Here is a 20,604-nt window from a genome sequence, read left to right as displayed (position 1 = left end):
AGACTGGCAAGGAGCTGCCCATCTCTCAATAATTTCCTGACAAACTACTATTCCTGGGGAAATACCTTGTTATTTAGTTATAGTAAATGACTTCTGTTAATCTTTGTAAACTGTTGTTTCACAAGCAATGGGCTGATACTATTAAGATGATGCGTCTGGGTGCATGAATACACAGTCATTTGCATATAATTTTATTTTTAACTGATGGCATTGTAGTTATCTTCTCTAGGCTGGTCTGGTTCATGCCTTATCTGTGGTCATTCTATCTTTGAGATTGCTTCTTGGTTTTACAGTTTCTTGAACTTTGTACTGGGCTGAGATACTAGTGGTGGGTGTGCACGCCTGGGTGCATTCGATAGTCTCTTTCACCAGTATTGTATGGCTATTTTGTATTTTGCTTAAAACTGCTCTCTCACCCATGCTTGTCTGATTTTTTTTGAGTTAGAGCATGCTGTTATTTATTTATTTTGTCATTATTAAGTGTTGCTGAGAGCTTACACAGCAGTGGTGAGAGATGCTGCAGCATATACTACTAGCGGTTGCCTTCTCAATGATGAGGATCTCACACCCAGGAAGGCTGCCCACGATTTTTTCCAAGATGGCATTTGTTTATGTAGACGTGAGGAAGTGAATGTGAGCCTCATGTACCCGCAAGAGTTTTAATTCTAGGGCTTGACCTAAAAGCGGGCCCTGGTTGCTGTGTACACCACCGATGAAACTACCCTGGTTGCTTTGCCCAGTTGCACGGTTAAAGCAGATTCAATAATATTTCTATTCAAAATGCTCCTACAATTAGTAAAAGAAGATGAATCTTTAATCATTTGTCTGAAAAAAAAAAAATCGACAAATGATTAAACAAAGCATTAGATATCTGGCCAGTTCTAACAGACTATTTATGTTGAAAAATAGTATATACTGTACTTTGTTTTTTTAATTTATCTACTGCTTTGTTTATTCATGCTAGAAACCACTTCAGTATAAAATATATACAGTATATATATCCATCTTGTACACATGTTATAACTTACAAAATAAGGTATATTAAATATATAATTTTTTGTTTTTATTTAAAAAGTGAGTGTAAATGCTTGAATGAAGTATAAATGGCATTTTGGTGTTATCACACTGGGAGGTATTTGCTACTGCCATCAACAAATGGTAGTATTTCCTGGGTTCCCTGGGAACTTTTTTGAAGGTCAGAGAACTTGGGTGAATATTATATGTCTTTGAAATGTTCACTTACCTGGCAGAAATTAGCTGCAGTAATAAGATTCGGCTGTCCTCCAACTTCATTCCACAACACTACCCTCTTGTCGGGAATGCTCCATAATCGTAGTTTTCCATCCAGTGCCCCAGAGATGAAATATCGATCATCCTGTTCAGAATAATATCTACAAATAATAAATATGAACAAATACTGATGATCAGCACTTGTGATACTGTATAGCAAGCGGCCAACATTTGATTGAACTATCATTAACCCCTGCACTGCACACCTTTCATAATGACATTCTTGTGGTGCGCCAAAAATAAATTGTTCCAAAAACAGTATTTGTTCTTTTGGTATTGTTAATTAGCACCCAGGAAGCACAATAATCCAAGTACAAAGTCTCTATCTCTTGTAGTTTAGCCACAGTTGCCTGGAGAAGCTGCATTTTTGGGGTAAAAATTAGGAGTTGCCGCATGGGAATAACTTTAGTGATTTATTTTTAATGTTTCCCGCTATATTTATTTAGTTTTTTTTTTTCTCTAATAAGTTGTATCTGTGTTTCAAAGATGGTGTTCGGCATCAAAATTACTAAATGGTACCGAAATGATAACATGGTCCAAATGAAGAAATATCAACTAGAGCAAACACTATTTATCTAAAACTTTCATAGGCAACTAAACTAAATAATATATTACCAACATTAGAGTAAAGATTTATTAGTTAAATTACGTAATGGCAAGATAAATTCTAACCTAATGAATTAAAAAGAAAATAGTTCACTTACTTTTGGGTGAAAAGCAATAGCTGTGACGAAGTCCATGTGCTGGAATATACAGAGGCATTCCTTTCGACTGATGTGCCACAATCGTACTGTCTTGTCCATAGATGAAGTTAATAAAAAATAATTCTGAAATAAAATAAAAAAAAAAAAAAAAATCAGCATTGAATGTAATGAAACACACATGCTGGATTCTGCCTAGGTAGCCCCCCAAGACACAATAGGCAGTGAATTATTTCACTTACCACCTGGGATAAGGACTTTTTCAATTTCTGTCTTATCCAATCAAAGTGGTGAGAGGCTCATGATGATCAGCAAGAACTCATGTCATTTTATTAACAATCTCTCAAAAGAAATACATATACCATGCAGAAAATGTAGTAGGTACTGTATACTATAGAGATTTATTGAAAAATATTAAATTATCTTATACAGTACTGTACACACTATATACCAGTAAACCAAATTGTCAATCAATGCTTATCGAAACATAGGACTACAGTATTTCATGGGCAAAAGATTATCCATATGAACATGACCAATATAAGTTTCATTAACCATAACCAAAAATATTTTACAGTTATCAATAAATTAAATAAACTTGGTACAATAGTTTGTAATAAAAAAATACTACAACATAGAATTCTAAGACTTAATATGGTGATTCATCAATCAATTATTGCTTTATAATTTAGTACGGTAGGGTCTTTGGTATTTGACTTTAACATAGAAAACACTTGGGGATGACGAGGGGTTGAGAAGAATCGGTTTCAGAATGTTAAGAAAAAGTACGGAAAGAGAACGGGCCAGAGCTTCACGCAGCCACAGGGTAGGTTTTATTTTGTGTAATATTAATACCTACCTTAGACCAAGATATATCAAGCATATCTGCTGAATGACCAGTGTAAACACAAAATGGCTTGGGCATAAAGGGTGCACTACCATCATCATTTGGATCAAGGGAACCTGGGTCTTCTCCTGATTGTCCCGAGTGCTGGGACACCAGTGACTCTTGAGACGGTGTTGGAGATACCTGAAGAAAAGAAAACAAAGTATTTGGAGTCAATAAAAATAAAAATAAAAATTTTGTTAAAAATTTTATGAATAAAAATTTACTTATTGCAACACCTTTCATGCCTAAGACCAAGAATCAAAATACAAAGGTATGAACAGAGAAGAAAATAAAACAATGATATATATAGGTTTACAAAACAAATTACTTCAGTAATTTACATAGTACACTTGCAAGAATAAAATCAAAATAAGACTTTTCAATAAATTACATAACTTGGGCAGAGTTAGATAAGATCACATCCATAGTAGTCAAGCAGCAAGCAAAATAGTTCACTTAGTGGTGAGATATTGTAGTGTGGAAAGAGTAAACGATGTGTGTGTGAAGATAATCATCACATGACGGGCAAGCCCTTATACAGGATAAATGCATACATAGCAAGTTGTTGTGGTAGTGTATTTTTAACATACAATGAGAAATAAGGAGATGGAATACAAAAATAAAGAGAGCTGACAAACTTGTCAGTAGTGGTGGTGGTCCTGTTCAGAAAACATAGTGGTATTATAATCACGTTTAGATCAAAATAAGCATCTTGCACAGAAGTATCTTTTAATGTCTTACCTTAATGTCGGCATTACATTTAGTGCGTATATCAAGGAAGTAGTTGAAGGCCTGTTTGAGGACCCAGACCCTCAGCACATGGTCCTGCCCGGCTGTCGCCAATAAGCGACCACAGCCACTAAATTTCATGCACCAGATTGGTCCAGTGTGCTCCCCTGGAATACAACATAAAATATTATGAAATTCCGAGGTAGGTAAACAAGTTGTGAATGAAAGTAAAACTTTCTGTACTGTGGAATAGAGTTTACTTGCTTACTTTATGTATCATTTATTATTTTAATCATTAACCTTACTGTTTCCCACTTTCATGTGGGGGAGAGAAGGTTAAGGTATCAGAATGGGAAAAATGGCAGTAATATGGTGAAAGACGGTCATACATCTTAAAAAGAAAGATACCACTTTTCCATTCCATTATATCCTTCACTTTACTTGGCACTGCAGATTAACAAGCACCTCCACACTCAAACAGTTATTCATGGCTTAGCTCTTCATGCCTATAATTAAAAATAAAACTGATATATTCCTGTAAATGCTTATGGCTGTGGTTCCCAACCAGTGGGGCATGCCTCTTTTGTGGGTTTTTCAGTATATTTATTGAAAATTTTATAGCTTACTTTTTCCAGACTGCATAAATTCATGAGGATACTTAATAATAGAACTATCAACAATATTCACAAAAGCAAGGGTACTGGCACTCTTTTTATGTATATCATTCCATACCTGCAATTTCCTGGACGTACATGAGATTATCAAATTCAAGTGGACCTTTGTGGCTGTGGGCAGTTTTAATCTGTGAATAAATTAAAAGCCATTACTTAAAATTGCAATAGTAAGTTAAGGAATACACAATTACTTTGCTTTATGTACATTACTTCAAGTAACAGTAACACAGGTAACTCCTAATCCAACATGGGTATTTATTATAACCACATACCCCCCATGTGGGTGGTACACCACCTACAATTTTGTCAAAGCTCTTAATGTCAAAATGTAACTCATCAACTGACACTTAGCCAGACCACCACTGACACTAGACTAGGCCACACTGACACTGCAGTGTACTGTACTGTTCTTACCTTGACATAATGCATGGTGTCATGTGCAGGTGCATCATCCTCAAATACATCCTTCTCCTCTCGATGTCTATGAGAGACTTCATGAGCTAGTGAACGTGCCTTGTTCACTGCAGATTCCATTTTTCTTCCTAAGAATTTCTTCAACTGTGAGCTGCAAGAAAATTATATAATATAAAATATAAGAACTATCAAACATTTGTCTATATATTTTGTTAACTCAAAGCAACTAAATATCACCATCACTACTCTGTTTGCCACTTTCATGGGGTGGGGGAAGTATCACTCAAGAAGAAATAGTATAGCTAACAGAAATAGGGAAAATAAGAAAGTCCAAACATATCCACCCTTTCAACATATCTTCCACACTATATACTACAGCAACATGTAGAGACAGCCTCATCACATTTCATTCAACCAGGTATAAGACGTTTCATGTGAGTTGTCATTTAAAAACTGTCAAATATTCGCTCTTCATGTAGCATCACTCCCTGCTTCATCATGCACTAATCCATGTTTCTATAGCTTCTTATTGCCCTTCTCTCATCTTCAAATGCTTTTGAATACATTCTCTTATTTACTTTATCATCATCATCCTTTCATTCAATATGACCAAATCATCTTGATAGTCTCATCAAGACTATCAAGATTCACTGACATTTGTACTCAGTATATTTCCAAAATATTATCATTACTCTTTCCATTCTCCTAAGAATACAAATGAATATTGGTTTGTACATTTCAATAGCTCTCTTCATTATTTAATGTTCAAGCAACATCAGCAACCATCTCAGTACATGCTCAACTCTCTTCCAAGACCATCTATATTCACTTTATTATATGCTTTCTCAAAGTCCATAAATACCATGTACTCATTATAATCTTTCCCTCGTGCTTTCTCTGCTATCTGGCTCAATTATTAGATTCAGAAACTTTATAGAAACTGTTACAATTCTTGTGAATCTTGTGACATGCTAAATACTGTAGCTTACAATTAGAATGGCAAGACTTGTACTGTATTAGTAAAACATTATGCATAACATTTTAATAGATTTACATAGACTACATATGCACATCACATTACAGATATTTTGATAAAGACATTGCAATCATAACTTTACATTATGATTGTTATCAACATGAATTTATAGTAATATACATTGTCTATGAATTACAAGAAAAATATAACAGTAGAATTGTAAAAAGTATAGAGGAAAACATAGGGCTTTGAGTGAAATGAAAAGTTCATTTCTCAGCTGGCTACTTGATTGCTCGCTAATGTAATTGAGTTGGTCTGACCATGGACAGGACTAGACTCTTCCAGGCAACTGCTGACATTTCCCCCTCACTATGGGGGTAGAACCATACAAACATCCTGTCACATGACAGATGGGGAAGGAAGACACTAAAGCTTTCTGAATCTAGCCCAAAATGACTCCAAGAAACATTCCATTTAAAATCAAAACCCACCCCCGTCCAAACGATACTGAACCACACAAGGATAACCAAGCATCACTGCTAATTACCAATAGTACAACCAGGCCACAACTCCATTTTGCCTCTAGATGGCAGAACCCTATATGCCAAAAAAGTAGCATGGAGTATATTAGAAACCTCACATTTGTTGACACATGCTTCTGTAGAGACCTATTAAGTCAATTTGTTGGTATATAATTAAAACTATTGGGAGGAAATGTTAAAATTTGCTTGGCAGCATCTAGTCCTGTCCATAGGTGGACCTGAGCATTTGCTTATGGGGCAACCAAGGGGTCTGGCCAAAAAAAAGCTTAAATCACTTTTTATTTCAACTTAATATGTATACAGTACTTTAAACTGACACACACACAATGCTAAGAAAACAAAGATGCCAAAAAATCATTAGAAAGCTTTCTTTTGCAAACAGATTGAAACAGGTTAAGTGAGAAGGTGGTGGAGGCCAAAACCGTCAGTAGTTTCAAAGCGTTATATGACAAAAAGAGTACTGGGAAGACAGGACACCACGAGTGTAGCTCTCATCCTGTAACTACACTTAGATAATTACACATGTAGAAAAGAATTACAAAAGAATTTTTTATGGAAATACTGTACACAAAATCATCAGTTCTACATCAGCAGATTCAGGAGCTTGTCTGGATAAAATTCACTTTGAACATAGCTCATGTAACACAGATCTCCCTTCAACAGAATTTAGATTGCTTGTTAACATGGCATCTCTTTTTTAACAGTGATTTTCCTGCGCACTCTTAATTATTATTATTCTGCCATACACTTTGTAAACTACACTTAGTAGACTAATACCTCTACAGCTCTTACTCTCACTACGCTCACCTTTGTTCATATATAAAGATAAGAGGCAGCTCTCAATTTGTATGGGGATTATGTTCCTGTAAGAAAAGTGTAAATAGAAAACCATGCAAATCAAACTTTAGGTACAGTATTTATAAAGGCAGGATTAAGTGTTAAGAACCCTCCCAAAAAAAAATCCCTTTTTTCTACTCTTTTATTAATAAAATGTCTATTTAAATATTAATATTTGATGTTCCCTATACTTTCCAGCCACGTATACAAAACATAAAAATGCCCAGAATGCTTGGGATGCTCAATGATGCAATACTAAAATCTGAAATGTTTGTAAAACATAAGAATGTAGTATGTATGTGCAAGAAGACACACCACCTAGAATGTGGTGCACCTTTAGACTAGCAGTTTATCTATGCTAATTCATCTTGGTCCACATTCAACAAGCACACCTAGAAGAGTGCCTACTACGTAACACAATATCTGTGTTCCTCAATACCATGCAAATTCAGGGCTTCATCTGCATATTAGCAATTAAGTATGCCCTCAGGCAACTGATTCACCCCTTATTCCATTCCCTTCTTTACATATTGAAGTATTTCTGAAAATTTCCTTTTCATTTGTTATCATTCTTTTGTACTACATCTTCTCCTATACTACATCATTTATTTAAAAACTACTTTTCTAAAACTGCTGTAACCTAAATGGCTTCATATCATATTTTGTGTGCTGTTCAATTCAATTTACACTTCCTCATACATTCCTTCATCATGTTCTTGGCCTTTCTCTCCTACTACCTTTAAATTCACTTGAACACACACACCACTAGTTTATCAAACCATCTCAGTACCTTCTCCTTAATCTTATAATTTACTGACCAACTTTCCACAACACACTTCAAATTCATGCCACACCAGAATCTTGCATTCATACATAAAAAGGACAAAAATGACTTATAAGGACAGTTACTACCACTTCTTCAAACAATCAACTTACAAATGTCTTGACAAATCTCATTTATAAATTAAATTAGGAAAGTTAAATGAACAGTTCTAATTAAGATAAAAATACAGTAATGTACAGTATATCCTTTTGCAGGACTTATTTATGTCTTATACGAGAAGGATAAACAAACACTAATATAATGGGAAAAATTACATACGTTTTCTTCTTAACTGCCGAGCTATCTGTTTCAGGTAACTTCTTGATGTTTACATCCACAACACTCTCTTCATCTGATTCTTGCCCATCAACATTGGAGTTACTGTTGACATCACAAAAGTTAAAGCAGTGATAAAATACAAAGCTAGATTTCTATCATTAAACTACAATACCAGCAGATAATCATCATCAGAAAACACTTATAGTACGTTTAGCTTTGCTGCCCACACCAAAGTATGTTTGTAATTTCTATAACAACACTAACAAATATAACAAATGTGATGAACTAAATAAACAGGATAACAAAGTGGGTTTAATTAAAAATACATATACTGTATATATATATATATATATATTATATATATATCTACAAATGATCAGTTCTAATAGTCTGGGATGGATATTTTTTAATTTATAATGAAAACTTATAATGGTATACTACAGTATCCTACATGTCAAACAAAAGCAGTGGCCAGCACCACCATTAAGAAAAGTCAATTTCATGGGAAAGAGGATTTTGTTTAAGAATATGAAGCATACTTTACATTGTAAATATGGCTGTGATTAACTACTGAATATTGCAGTAATATTACTAGCTAGAACATCAGAATATTGATTTTACTGAATTTCAATAGATCCATTGGTAGCAATATGCATATAGGTACACAAATGGAAACAACACAAAAACTACTTCAAACACTGTACTTTACTGTATTTATTTCATCTTCACAATCTACACTGTGACAAATATGAGCACACAGCTCATATTTGTGTGCAGCTTACAAAAATCTTTAAAAGTGATAGATTTCCATGCAAAAATCTTGGAAAAATCAGGCAAGTATTTTTCCTTGGGTGTAGTGTGCACACTTTCCACAATGTGTGGAAGGTAGTTTTGATAGACCTTAGGAGCCTTTGTCACCACTCAAACAACAAAACCACTTTTGACCTTGCTTATTTCTTGTTCTGCTACATTGAATTTGAAATCACTATCTAAACACTGATGACTAATCTCTTAGTCTCATAAAATTATAAAGTATTATGGTGTGTCAATGAGTGAATGTGGGTAATGGTCACTACTGTATGTCAAGGTTTGGTGACATTAGTGGGAGGCAGGCGAGAAAGTGGGAGTTAGAGATCACATGAACCTGAAGAGATTTCTTCCATGGATGACAAACTATCATCAGAACCATCTATTAAGCGTACGTGTTACCAAACCCCAGCTGATGAATCCAATTCATACATGAAGCAAAAGTGATATGAAGTTTCCCAGACAGTCCCCATAATGTGTGGAGCAGTGCAGATGTCCAAAATCAACAGCCAGCCCCACACTACAATGATACACATTGGTAAACATTGTCTTTCAAATACTCATGTTTATTTTTCATTGTTTAATGTCTTCCAAATCCTCATGTTAATTTTTCTTTGTTTAATGTCACCTTATTTTCCACCACTGCCTTGGATGCAAGCAGCAAGCAGAGGATATAGGATTGGTGCTAGTGCTGTTTCTAACAAAAACAAAACTAAAGCGGGCAGATCATGTAATTTATCAATAAATGTTTTGTTTATAAACTATATGACCAGTCTCCTTTACTCTTTTTTTTTTTTCTTAGAAATGGCCCTTTTACCAATGCCATACTCCTCTACCAGCCACTTGACTCTAAGACAATTACGTTTCTTCAATAACCTGGTCTTCTTATCCATGGACTGGTAGCTTCTTATATTCTTGCTTCATATACACTATATATTTTCCAGACAACATGGTTTCAACTCGCAAATAATGATATCCAAGAAGTTACTCAAACATTTTCATTGTTATTCAAGAATTTTCACTGGGTTAATGCTAGAGCCAGTGAAAATGCTTGAGTAACAAAAAGGTCATACCAGACTCGCACATAAGAGAGAAACACGATTGGTCCGTGTGCCCTCATAGTAGGTCTGGATGCCTAGAGAAAAAATCACGAACTCGTTTGTACAATTTATAGTCCTGTACAGTACTCATACATAGTAAAACTTTTATTATATATACTGTATATGCTTTATTGAATAATATTTACAATAAAATATTAAATAAAATAGATAAAGATAGGAAGATTAATAAAAATAAAACATAATTTGATGGAAATTACAGTACTAAATATATTGAACCAACAATCCAGATTTTGCTTTCACCACTTTAGAATCTTTTTCTTTTTTTTAATGTTAAATAATCCCACTTTACTCACTTTAAATTCTTTTGCAAACTGGAGTGAAGATTACTATTTAATAATTAACCTCTTAATTATTACTTAACTTATAACTTAAACCTCTGCCCGAAACGCTTTGCGTAATAGTGGCTTTAGGCATTGTATGTACTAGCTCTATCTATAAAGCCAACAAACTTTGTAAAATCTCTTTATGTATGTACCTTACCTAAATAAAATTATTATTATTATATTATTATTATTATTAATTTATTTCAAATACAATGAAGTTGTTTTACTAAAATACAATATCTTGTATCTCATTTTCAACCTATATACGATATTTATATAAAAGATTACTATATTTGATGCAGTAATCTAGATCTTGTCCAGAAATGCAGGCCATTTGTTGACCTATCCTTATTTAAGTCAACAATGAAAGCATACGTAAACTGAATGTTAATTATATGTAATTGAGTACATAAGAGAGACGAATACAGTACAGTGAAACCTCAGCGTTTGAATGCCCATTTTGAATTTTTCAGTTCTTGAGCTCAATTTCTTTGAAAAATTTGACTCGGTACTCGAGGTTTGCCTTGGTGCTCGAATTTGTTGATACACACATGGGCCAACCAAGCACATGGTGCGCTTCAGTTTACCAGTGTCTACTTCCTAGTGATAACCGCACTTGAATGCTTTGTGAAGAAATTCCTTGTTTTTGTGCTTTATTGGTTTCTGAACATAAAAGTTCTTATTATATATCATGCCATGGGTTCCAAGGAAGTCATTGGTAAAGCTCAACTTAAGAAAATAGTTGTGAAGATGACGACAGAGGAAAAACAAGAGATTCATAGTGAGACAATGTAATGTCTCACTACAGACAAGTGTTAGAATGTAGGGAAAAACAAGTGTCTATAGACAGATTCTTAGTAAGACAAGCAAGCAGTAAGCCACAACCAGGTCCTAGTGGTATGTCTACAAAATGTGAGAGAGAGAGAGTACCCAGAAATGTCATCACTGCTGTTATGATGGAAGGAGACTCCCCTTCCAAACACTAACACCTCTCTTCCTCACTGTCTTCCATATGCTAACAAGAGTCCTCAATAAAGGTAAGATATTCTTGTACATACTGGAGTACAAATATAAATAATGCATTTATAAAATGTATTTTCAAGTTAATATTTTTGGGGGTGTGGAACGGATTAATTTAGTTTACATTATTTCTCATGTGAAAATTCGTTTCGGTTTTCGAACTGTCTCGGGGAACGGATTAAATTTGAAAACGGAGGTACCACTTTATGGTACGCTAATGTATTATGAATGTTGGAACAAGTTCTAAAAGACTGAAGCTTGTTTCATAGTGCGTGAGAAGACAAGTTCTTCAGCATGGTGAAAGGTAAGTGCACATGAATAATTTGTAATTCAAATATGCAGTGATGACAAATGTTGAATGAAATAAAAGATTATGAAAAAGTTTCCTTGAAAAGTAAAATATGGATATCATTATTTTTATTTAAATTACAATACTGTATACATATATTACAAGGTCAGCCACACAGCTTTATGAAACCTATCAATAAATCAAATGCTGCAACAGTTGTATCATTTTGCATCAATTCAGTGATCACAAAACATAAAATGCCTCTTGAAGGTGGAAAACTAATAAACAAATGTTTTTTAAGAGGATGCTGATAGACTACAACAAACAGAAATTAAAGATGGGATATGTGATCTTAAATGTCACTAAATACAGTAAGTGAAGCAATGTTAGAAGAGTCTGCCCTTCACCATAAGACAGAACATTTTGCAAATAGCATGCAATGTTAATTTACCAAATATGAAAAATCTTCAGTAAGTGTTGAATATTCATTTATATTACTGGGTAACTTTTCACTTTTTTTATTTGTTATTAATTTAAATATGATTTTGGAAAGCATGGTTGAAAGATAGGGGCAAGATGTTTGTAAACTGCCAAAGGGCTGGTGAATAGTAATGTTCCCCAAATTATATGAAAGTATGCTATACAGTACTGTATATATGTTTCCAAAACAGTTAAGATACTAAACTAGGCAGTATAACTACACTACCATCCGAGTATCAAAGATGGTAAGCTGACTTAGTAAATTGGACTAATAAGTGATAAGTTTTGATAAACAGCACTGTAACATACATAAAGTAATGCATATTGGAAACAAAAAAAGAAAAACATGCTACTGTTTTACATGATGACCAGATATTATAGTTAATTAAATAAAATAAAAAAATGTGGGTAAAGAAAATAATGTAAGCTAATTATATTTAAAGCTTCTCTGGTAAAATATTTGAGTCAAGATCGGAGAAAGTCCTCCTCACTTTGTCCAGTTCACTTGTGCACCCTATTCTACATTATTGTGATCAGCTTTGGTTACCATATTTGAGGATCAATACACGTAGACAAATTGAGGGTGTTTACTATCAAGCAATGAAAATGATACCCAGGATGAAAGTAACATGAATGAAATCCATTTACAAAAACAAAATTTACTCAGCCTTTCAAGGCAAAGATCAAAAGATGACTTATGATAATTTGAAATAATTTTACTAGGCCTTAACAATCATGGCTGTCCATTACTTAATATTATCCAATCCAACATACTGTAATGCACAATTATGCTTTTAAAATTAAAAGCACTATTTGATTCTAATGAAATAAAACCCTGTTTTTCTTCACTTGAGTGGTAAACATACACAATAGCTTACCAGAGGCAATGGCAAGGACAGTAATACGGTAAATGCATGTTAAACAAATTAAACAAATACTTTTCTTCAAATCCGCAACTTACATTGTTTCCTCCACTACAAGACTTCCATTACACAAACAGTCTTGTATGGATTCAATGGTCTGTTGCTCTTTGAATTCCTGTGTATTCCTTTGTATTCTGGCAGAGAATGAGAGATATAAAAGAAATGATTTATTCTCCACAAATTTTTAATTCTGTATGCAGAACAGCTGAAAGTATTGCGTGTGACAGAAGAATAATGAACAATATAACAAATGTAAATTAACGTACTGCATTATAGTTATGGGAGAAAGTGCCTGTCTGTAAAATGAGGGTGAAGAGAGATGTGAAATTGGCAAATGAAGAATCTGTAACAGTGAAATTGAGAATAGCAGAGTCACAGAATGAAAGAAGTTGGTACAATGAAAGTCTTGATTAGGAAGAACAAGATAGGGAGGAATATAGCTTGAGGGCTGCAATGAGGGAATAGTTGCTCAAACTGATAAGAGTGGTTATGAAATAGTGACAACAACAATGGAGGAATACATGACAAGTAGGAAGTTGTTTATGAAAGTGGGTGCTTAGGAGGTAGGTGGTTATAAAGAACATTGTGTAAGGAGCCAATTTTCCATTTCACTACACTTCCCATTTTCAGAATTGTTTTTAAATACATGGATAGTGAAATACTAAAGAAATTGTTCACGACCCTTGTTAGACGAAAGCTGGAATATGCAGCAGTTGTATGGTACCCATATCTTAAGCACATCAACAAACTGGAATAGGTGCAAAGACATGCAACTAAATGGCTCCCAAAACTGAAGGACAAGAGCTACAAGGAGAGGTTAGAGGCATTAAATATGCCAAACTAGAAGATAGAAGAAAAAAAAGAGGCGATATGGTCAATATGCACAAAGTAATAACGGGAATCAAAAAAATTGATAGGGAAGAATTCTTGAGACCTGGAACTTCAAGAACAAGAGGTCATAGATTTAAACTAAATAAAGCTGCCGAATAAATATAAGAAAATTCACTGTCACAGAGGGGTAGACGGTTGGAACAAGTTAGGTGATAAGGTGGTGGAGGCCAAAACCATCAGTCGTTTTAAAGCATTATTTGATAAAGAGTGCTGGGAAGATGGGACACCATGAGAGTAGCTCTCATCCTGTAACTACACTTAGGTAATTACAAGAATAATCACATACATGATCTAAGCACACCCTCAGCTAAAGCAACTCAGGGCCAAAACACACAGGAAGCAGAGGCAGGCATGACTATCACTCCCAACGAGCAAGATTCACAGTGTTAAGCAAACTCTCACACTAAATGCATATCAAGGTTGAGGTTAATTTGACTGCAGCAAGGAATGTTCGACTTGTTTGCCTCAGGTTTTATTAATCATTAAAGCAGAAGCTTGTTTTGTTTTGCCTAACCATTCTAATGGCTTTTTCTTGGCTTTGGGTAGATCTTTGATTTCTAAGCTCCCCGTGCCTCACAGAGCCAGATTGTGGCCCTGGCTCTCAGCAGGTCAGTGTGGGTTTTAGAGGCCTGGTGCAATACTTAAGGCTTGATTGCACCAGTGAGTAAGCTCTGGGAATCTACTGAAGGCCCATCAGAAATGGGAATTTTACTACATTTAGTGCTTCAGTGTTTAGTTCACAATGCAAACACAATATCCCTGTACAGTATTGGTATTTCCAGGGTCATAAATTTTCATTACATTCATTTCTCTTCACATAAAAATTCATCATATAATGTATGTGGCAATTTTGTCTTAACTTTAACAAAATACCCTTTGTCATTTGGGTATACAGTAAGGCAATAATTATGATTGTAATACAGTAATTTGCCAAAATTTAATTTTGAATATACAGTATTATACCAGTTTAAATAGATTGAGCTAAAATTTATAATCAATAGTGTATAAGAATGAAATAAACAAGAAAAAGTGGATTCACATTTATTGCACTTCTAGATGTATTGCTAATTATAAGGAAATGTGCAAGTTTTATCTCCTCTATTTACTTGTACATGTGGATAATATGAAATTCACCTTCAGAAAAACTATTTAATATGTGGCAGCTCTGCCATTACTTCTCAATATGAACATTCTAGCAGCTTACATGTGGCTGGACAAGTGTTTCACATTGTATAAATAAAGGATATGTGATATACGATAAACCAAAAAAAATGAAGGTGCAATAAATTGCGAAAATCAAAGATTCTTATAAATACGTATGATGATTTACTATAAAATGAAATTAATAGGAAAAGCAATACTGTTTTTAATAATTTCCAAATACTGAGCTGTATTTATCGGCCATCGTGGGAATAATGCCGGCCAGTACGATGGGGTAATGTGATTACTGGTATATAGTTTAGCTTTTGTGGTTGTTAATGTAAATGTGCATTCACCTAGTTGTGCTTGTGGGTGGTTGAGCTCTGCTGTTTTGGCCTGCCTCTCAACTGTCACTCAATCAACTGTTACCAACTACAGTAATTTTTTTTCACACACACACACCCAGGAAGCAGCCCGTAACAGCTGTCTAACTCCCAGGTACCTATTTACTGTTAGATAACAGGGGGCATCAGGGCAAAAGAAACTCTGCCCATTTTGTTTCTGCCATCACTGGGGATCGAACTCGGATCCCTAGGATTAAGAATCCAGAGCGTTGTCCACTCAGCTATCAGGCCCCTTTGTTTGCTAGTTAAAGTACCAGTTTGTTTTATTTGTGTTAATTTGTATATTTCATTTGTGTTTGAGAGTATGTATTAGCAAATGAGTATGATTCTGTGTGTAAAAGCTCTCCGTGTTTTTGTGAGAGGAGCGTCCTTGTACTCCACGAGTGAGAGGGCTTCCTCCCCCCCCCACACACACACACACACACAATGGTGTGTGTGGAGTGTGCTTGTGAGGTACTTGCCTCACTGCGTGAAGTTATTGATGTCCATTTATATTCGGGTGATGGGAACTGTAGTTGTTAATCTGGTGAATGAGAGTTTTCCTTGTTAGTGTATTATCCCTTTTCCTGTGTTTAAATAAATGTAATGCACGCACTTTGGTTGTTTCTCGAGTCCCGCCAATGCAAAAATATGGTACCAGTCCCACGTGGTCATTCTTGTTTTTGAAGTGTTTATAAATGCATATTGGTTCTACATCCCTGGTTTAAAGTAACGAACCTATACTGTAAATAAGAATGTAAGGACGGGTTCCGTGAGTTCATATTCTAGGCAACGGTTTACAAGCTTCATGACCTTACAGTAACTAAACATTGCAAAGGCCTAATTTGTGGACTTCAAAGCTATTTGAGTTGCAAAGTGTACTTTCTTTTGGTGAATGAGTGAGGGAATGAGCATGAACATTGCATATGAAGTGATAGGGAGCAAAACACTGTGAAATCCATTTGTGAAGAGGAAGTTGAGGTTTGGCTCATTCATGTAGCATGACAACCCATGAAAAACACCATACACCATGTCTCTCACAATGGTGTGGTGCTGCTGCTGTGGATGATTTACTGCTATGTAGTAGTGCAGGTTCTCCCTGATGCTATGAAGTGTATAAGATAGGGTGGATGAATGAGCATAATAAAAAAAACTTTAATCGCATATACTGCTTGCCCTATCTTCTCCGGGCTCTTTTTGATTCGAGTTACGTATTTCAAAATTTCTGAAAATTCTAACACTATGGTTGTATAAACATTTTCTTTATATGCAGTAAAGCATTAATGAGTACAGTATATACTAGTGAAAAAAATTTAAAGTGCAAATTTTTACAAAGTGTATCCATTTATAAAAATGTAGCAGTACTTAAACAGATATCTATTGCATCTTGGTAAGTACAAACATAATAGTCAAAAGTTGTAAAACACAGGGATAAGCTTGTGACACAGAAAAATTTATTTTGCTGTTGATAAACATAAATACTGTACAATCCTATAAAATGTCAATAGCATACTACCTGTAACAATTTATATATTTTTTGAGTCAAGTTCTCTTAATACAAAAGAAACCACAAGTATACCGAGCCCTCGATTTGTGGAAATTAGGGCAAAGCAAAATTTTCACAACAAAAGTAATATGATACAGGTACAGTATTCACACCAATATTAAAAAAGAAGAGGCAATGTGATGCATGAGGTTGGTGGTCATTTACAAGGCAATTTCCTTTTGCGTTGTCCCCAGAACTGTATTTGCCTGTGGCCACCAAAACCAACACACTCGCCTTGTGAATTCTCACTTTCTGCATAATGCGCTTTTGAAAAACATTCTTTTATGGCCCCTCCCGAGCTTCTGTACCTCATTATGTAATGCATTGTGGCTGGAAATTGGTGGCAATATTTACTACTGTAATAATGAGACAGTCAGTAGGAGCCATGAGGAATATTCGAACCCGCACACTTGGTATTCCCAAGCCCATGGCCCAGGAAAAATTCACCAGGACATGATCAAAAGAAATCCAACCTGGGATTCAACTGAATCCTCCAGGGGTCCTGAGGCTTTCACTGAATCCCAATCAGTGTTTTTACACATTGCCCACATGATGTGGTGGTCGAGGGCATGTGCTTGGAAGCACCAAGGTGTGCAGGTTCGAATCCTCCTCGTGGCTCCTAATTTTTTCACCGATACATTACATTAACTATTTCATTGTGTAATTGAAGAGAAGTGTTGGAAGTAGAACTCCTCGACCACAGCCAAATTGCATGGGGGCAATGTTTAACCCTGATTGAGCTTCATGAGAAGCCTCAGGATGCCTAAAGGACTCAGGTGAATCCCAGGTTGCATTGCTTTTGACTATGTTGTGGTGTAGTGGTTTAGGGTGTGTGCTTGGGCATAGGTTCGAATCCTCCTCACAGTTCCTACTGACTTTCTCATTGATACATCATGCTAATGTGATCTCATTGTGCACTGTGATGATGTTAAAATTGGCATTTTAATAAGGAACTGAAAATGTAGACTTCCTGGAGGTCTGTAGAACATAAGCTAATTTTCTCCAAATATAGTAGCCTTAAACTTGAAATAAACAAATTTACTACATATGTTTTTTCCATAATGAAAAATTGAATGACTAGCATACTCCTGATTTTCAGAGAATATTTCTCTTTGTGCAACATAATTCTATTCATATTTTTTTACCACCTTTAAACTTATAATGGGAAGGTAGTTACCAACTGTTATACAACACCACAAATAATGTACTCAACATGTGCCTTATCCAGCAAGGATAGATAAAAACACTGTAGCATACAATCTAATGCAGAAAGGAAGTACTGTATAATACTGTATTTGTTATGGCAAATCTGTAATTGGCAATATGCACTGTCCTGCATTAACATTAGATGCTACAGCTGATTGCTTGGAGCCATTTATCGGGATAACACTGTAATCATTATACAGAGTAATCACGTTAACATGATGTATCAATGGGAAAATCCATAAGAGCCATGTTCGAATCCTCATCACGGCTCCTACGGATTTTCTCTCTGTAATCATTGTTGCAAGGAAAGCCTACACTCTACTGTAGTGAGCCATCAATTATTATGGTGTTCGATGCTTCACTTGGTCTAAACAGTGACACGAAAAACACATGTATTTATAAAACACTGAAACTCATGGATAAATAATTATAAACCAGCCCAGATGCTGTACAATTATTGGTATAATTTTTCTGGACAAAAAATAATTGGTATTTTTCTGTATAATTTTTCTGGACAAAATCTAACCAATCACCAATATCTGGTGTTTTAAATTAAACACCTGGTAGAGAAAGTACTGTATGTCATCAAAGCTGAATCATCAAAGTATGAATGTATGTCATCAAAGATAAATAAATATATTATTCCTAGTAGGAAACCACATCCCTCAACTGCCCAGGTAAGTTAGGATCTGGATGCCAGTCTATGCCAAGTTTTAGAAGCTGCTGTGATGACCAAACCACACAACAGCATATGAAGTAACGACGACGTTTCGATCTGTCCTGGACCATTACCATACACCTTGATAATGGTCCAGAACAGATCGAAATGATGATGTTTCTTCATCTTCTGTTGTGTGGTTTGGTCATCATATCTTCAGCCAAGTTACTGTGACTTCTTGTCTGCACTATAAGCTGCTGATATGACAGTGGCTGGATAGTAGCATGCAGTTCCTAGGCAGCTGCATCCTTAGGTAGAGGAGTGGCATGGAGAGTAATAGTAATCATGTCTAGTGCCATTGTCATTTATAACTACAACACTATTATCCACTGTCATTCTCAAAATTTATTCCCACTTTGCTATTTAGATCACCCATTACAATTATTCTAAAACTTGTAGATATCATACAATATATATGATATGATATTGTAAGCTCCAAGTTATGCCCACCCCAAAACGAACAAAAAAATCTCATTTCTATCATCGTGCATTGCATATAAAATAACAAACTTGAATTCCACACAAACACCTTGAATTGGAATATGTCGCCTATTCATTAAGTCACATACCACTCTTACATTTTCACTTTCTTTTACAGTACTTCTGTTCCTACAACATGTACTTCATTCCACACTTCATTACTACCATACTTCCTTTCATCTTTCTCACAAAAACCTACCATATCAAACTTTCCTTCTTTAAAAGTTTTTGTCACTTCCAACTTATGTTCTTGATTAATTCATCTTGCCTTCCAAACTGCCACTCAAACCAGTCTTGAAGGACATAGCATACTGTATTACAAATTAACTTCTCAGCAAATTGACTCATTATGTATTTCTATTATAAAAATCCATTATTTGTGATTGTTAAACAACATAAATGTCTAACAATAATTTATGTGGCACTATCCTAGGATTATAAAATAATGATACAAATTACCTGGCAGTTCAGTGCCAAAGTAAATTTAAGGTTCCAGATACACTATCTGCTTTTGATGAAATATAATTATGGTGACAAGATATGAATATGGGATAGATTTCCTTAATTTGTACCCTCATTGAGTATACACATAATTAACCATATTTACTTCCATTATATGTATAAATGTTATCAACACAAGGTAATGCAACTAAAAAACTCCAGCTCTATTTTTATTTTTATTCTAAACCTGCTACACATTTTCTTGATCTAATGGTAGAATAAGGAAGGTTCCCACATTCACATCTACATGCCAAACATACAAATATACATACATACATACCTGTACATACATATATACAAACATACATACATACTCACGTACGTACATACATACATACCCACCCTTGGTCCCACCATCATCATCATCCCCCTCTTACCATATCCCAGAACATTATTCCTGCAAAGTTGGGTCTGTCGGTCTGTCCAAAGTTGGAGGCTGGATACTTGGAGGCCGGACACTTGGAGCTAGCCTCACCCAACTTTGCAGGGGGAATTGGTCTGGGTGAGTATTAGACATACCGTTATCAGAGTTGGCCAAAGTTAAATGCTTTAAGAAATATAAGCATTTATAAAAACCCTTTATGTAATTTTCTTGGAGTGAAATGTGAAATATTTGGTGTGA

The 20,604-nt window shown here is 35.0% G+C and overlaps 1 protein-coding gene across 7 annotated transcripts in view; it reads right to left on the bottom strand.

Moving 5' to 3' along the window:
* The window catches only part of LOC123770321 (WD repeat-containing protein 44), a 43,200-nt gene that overhangs the window by 4,964 nt on the left and 17,632 nt on the right, over positions 1-20,604 (bottom strand). For 6 of the 7 annotated variants that reach the window (XM_045762077.2, XM_045762076.2, XM_045762078.2 and 3 more), the window contains 7 exons: positions 8,155-8,256; positions 4,698-4,848; positions 4,342-4,411; positions 3,622-3,776; positions 2,851-3,021; positions 1,995-2,117; positions 1,244-1,375 (listed from right to left, as the gene is read on the bottom strand). In XM_045762077.2, coding sequence (XP_045618033.2) covers positions 1,244-1,375; positions 1,995-2,117; positions 2,851-3,021; positions 3,622-3,776; positions 4,342-4,411; positions 4,698-4,848; positions 8,155-8,256 — 904 coding nt within the window. The remainder of the gene's footprint in view (positions 1-1,243; positions 1,376-1,994; positions 2,118-2,850; positions 3,022-3,621; positions 3,777-4,341; positions 4,412-4,697; positions 4,849-8,154; positions 8,257-20,604) is intronic. The other variant, XM_045762079.2, reaches the window with a different exon arrangement.

This window comes from Procambarus clarkii, chromosome 42 (genome assembly GCF_040958095.1).
Source record: "Procambarus clarkii isolate CNS0578487 chromosome 42, FALCON_Pclarkii_2.0, whole genome shotgun sequence".
Taxonomy (NCBI): Eukaryota; Metazoa; Arthropoda; class Malacostraca; order Decapoda; family Cambaridae; genus Procambarus; species Procambarus clarkii.
Note: the sequence above shows the minus strand (reverse complement) of the source record. Positions and strands in the feature narration are given on the sequence as shown.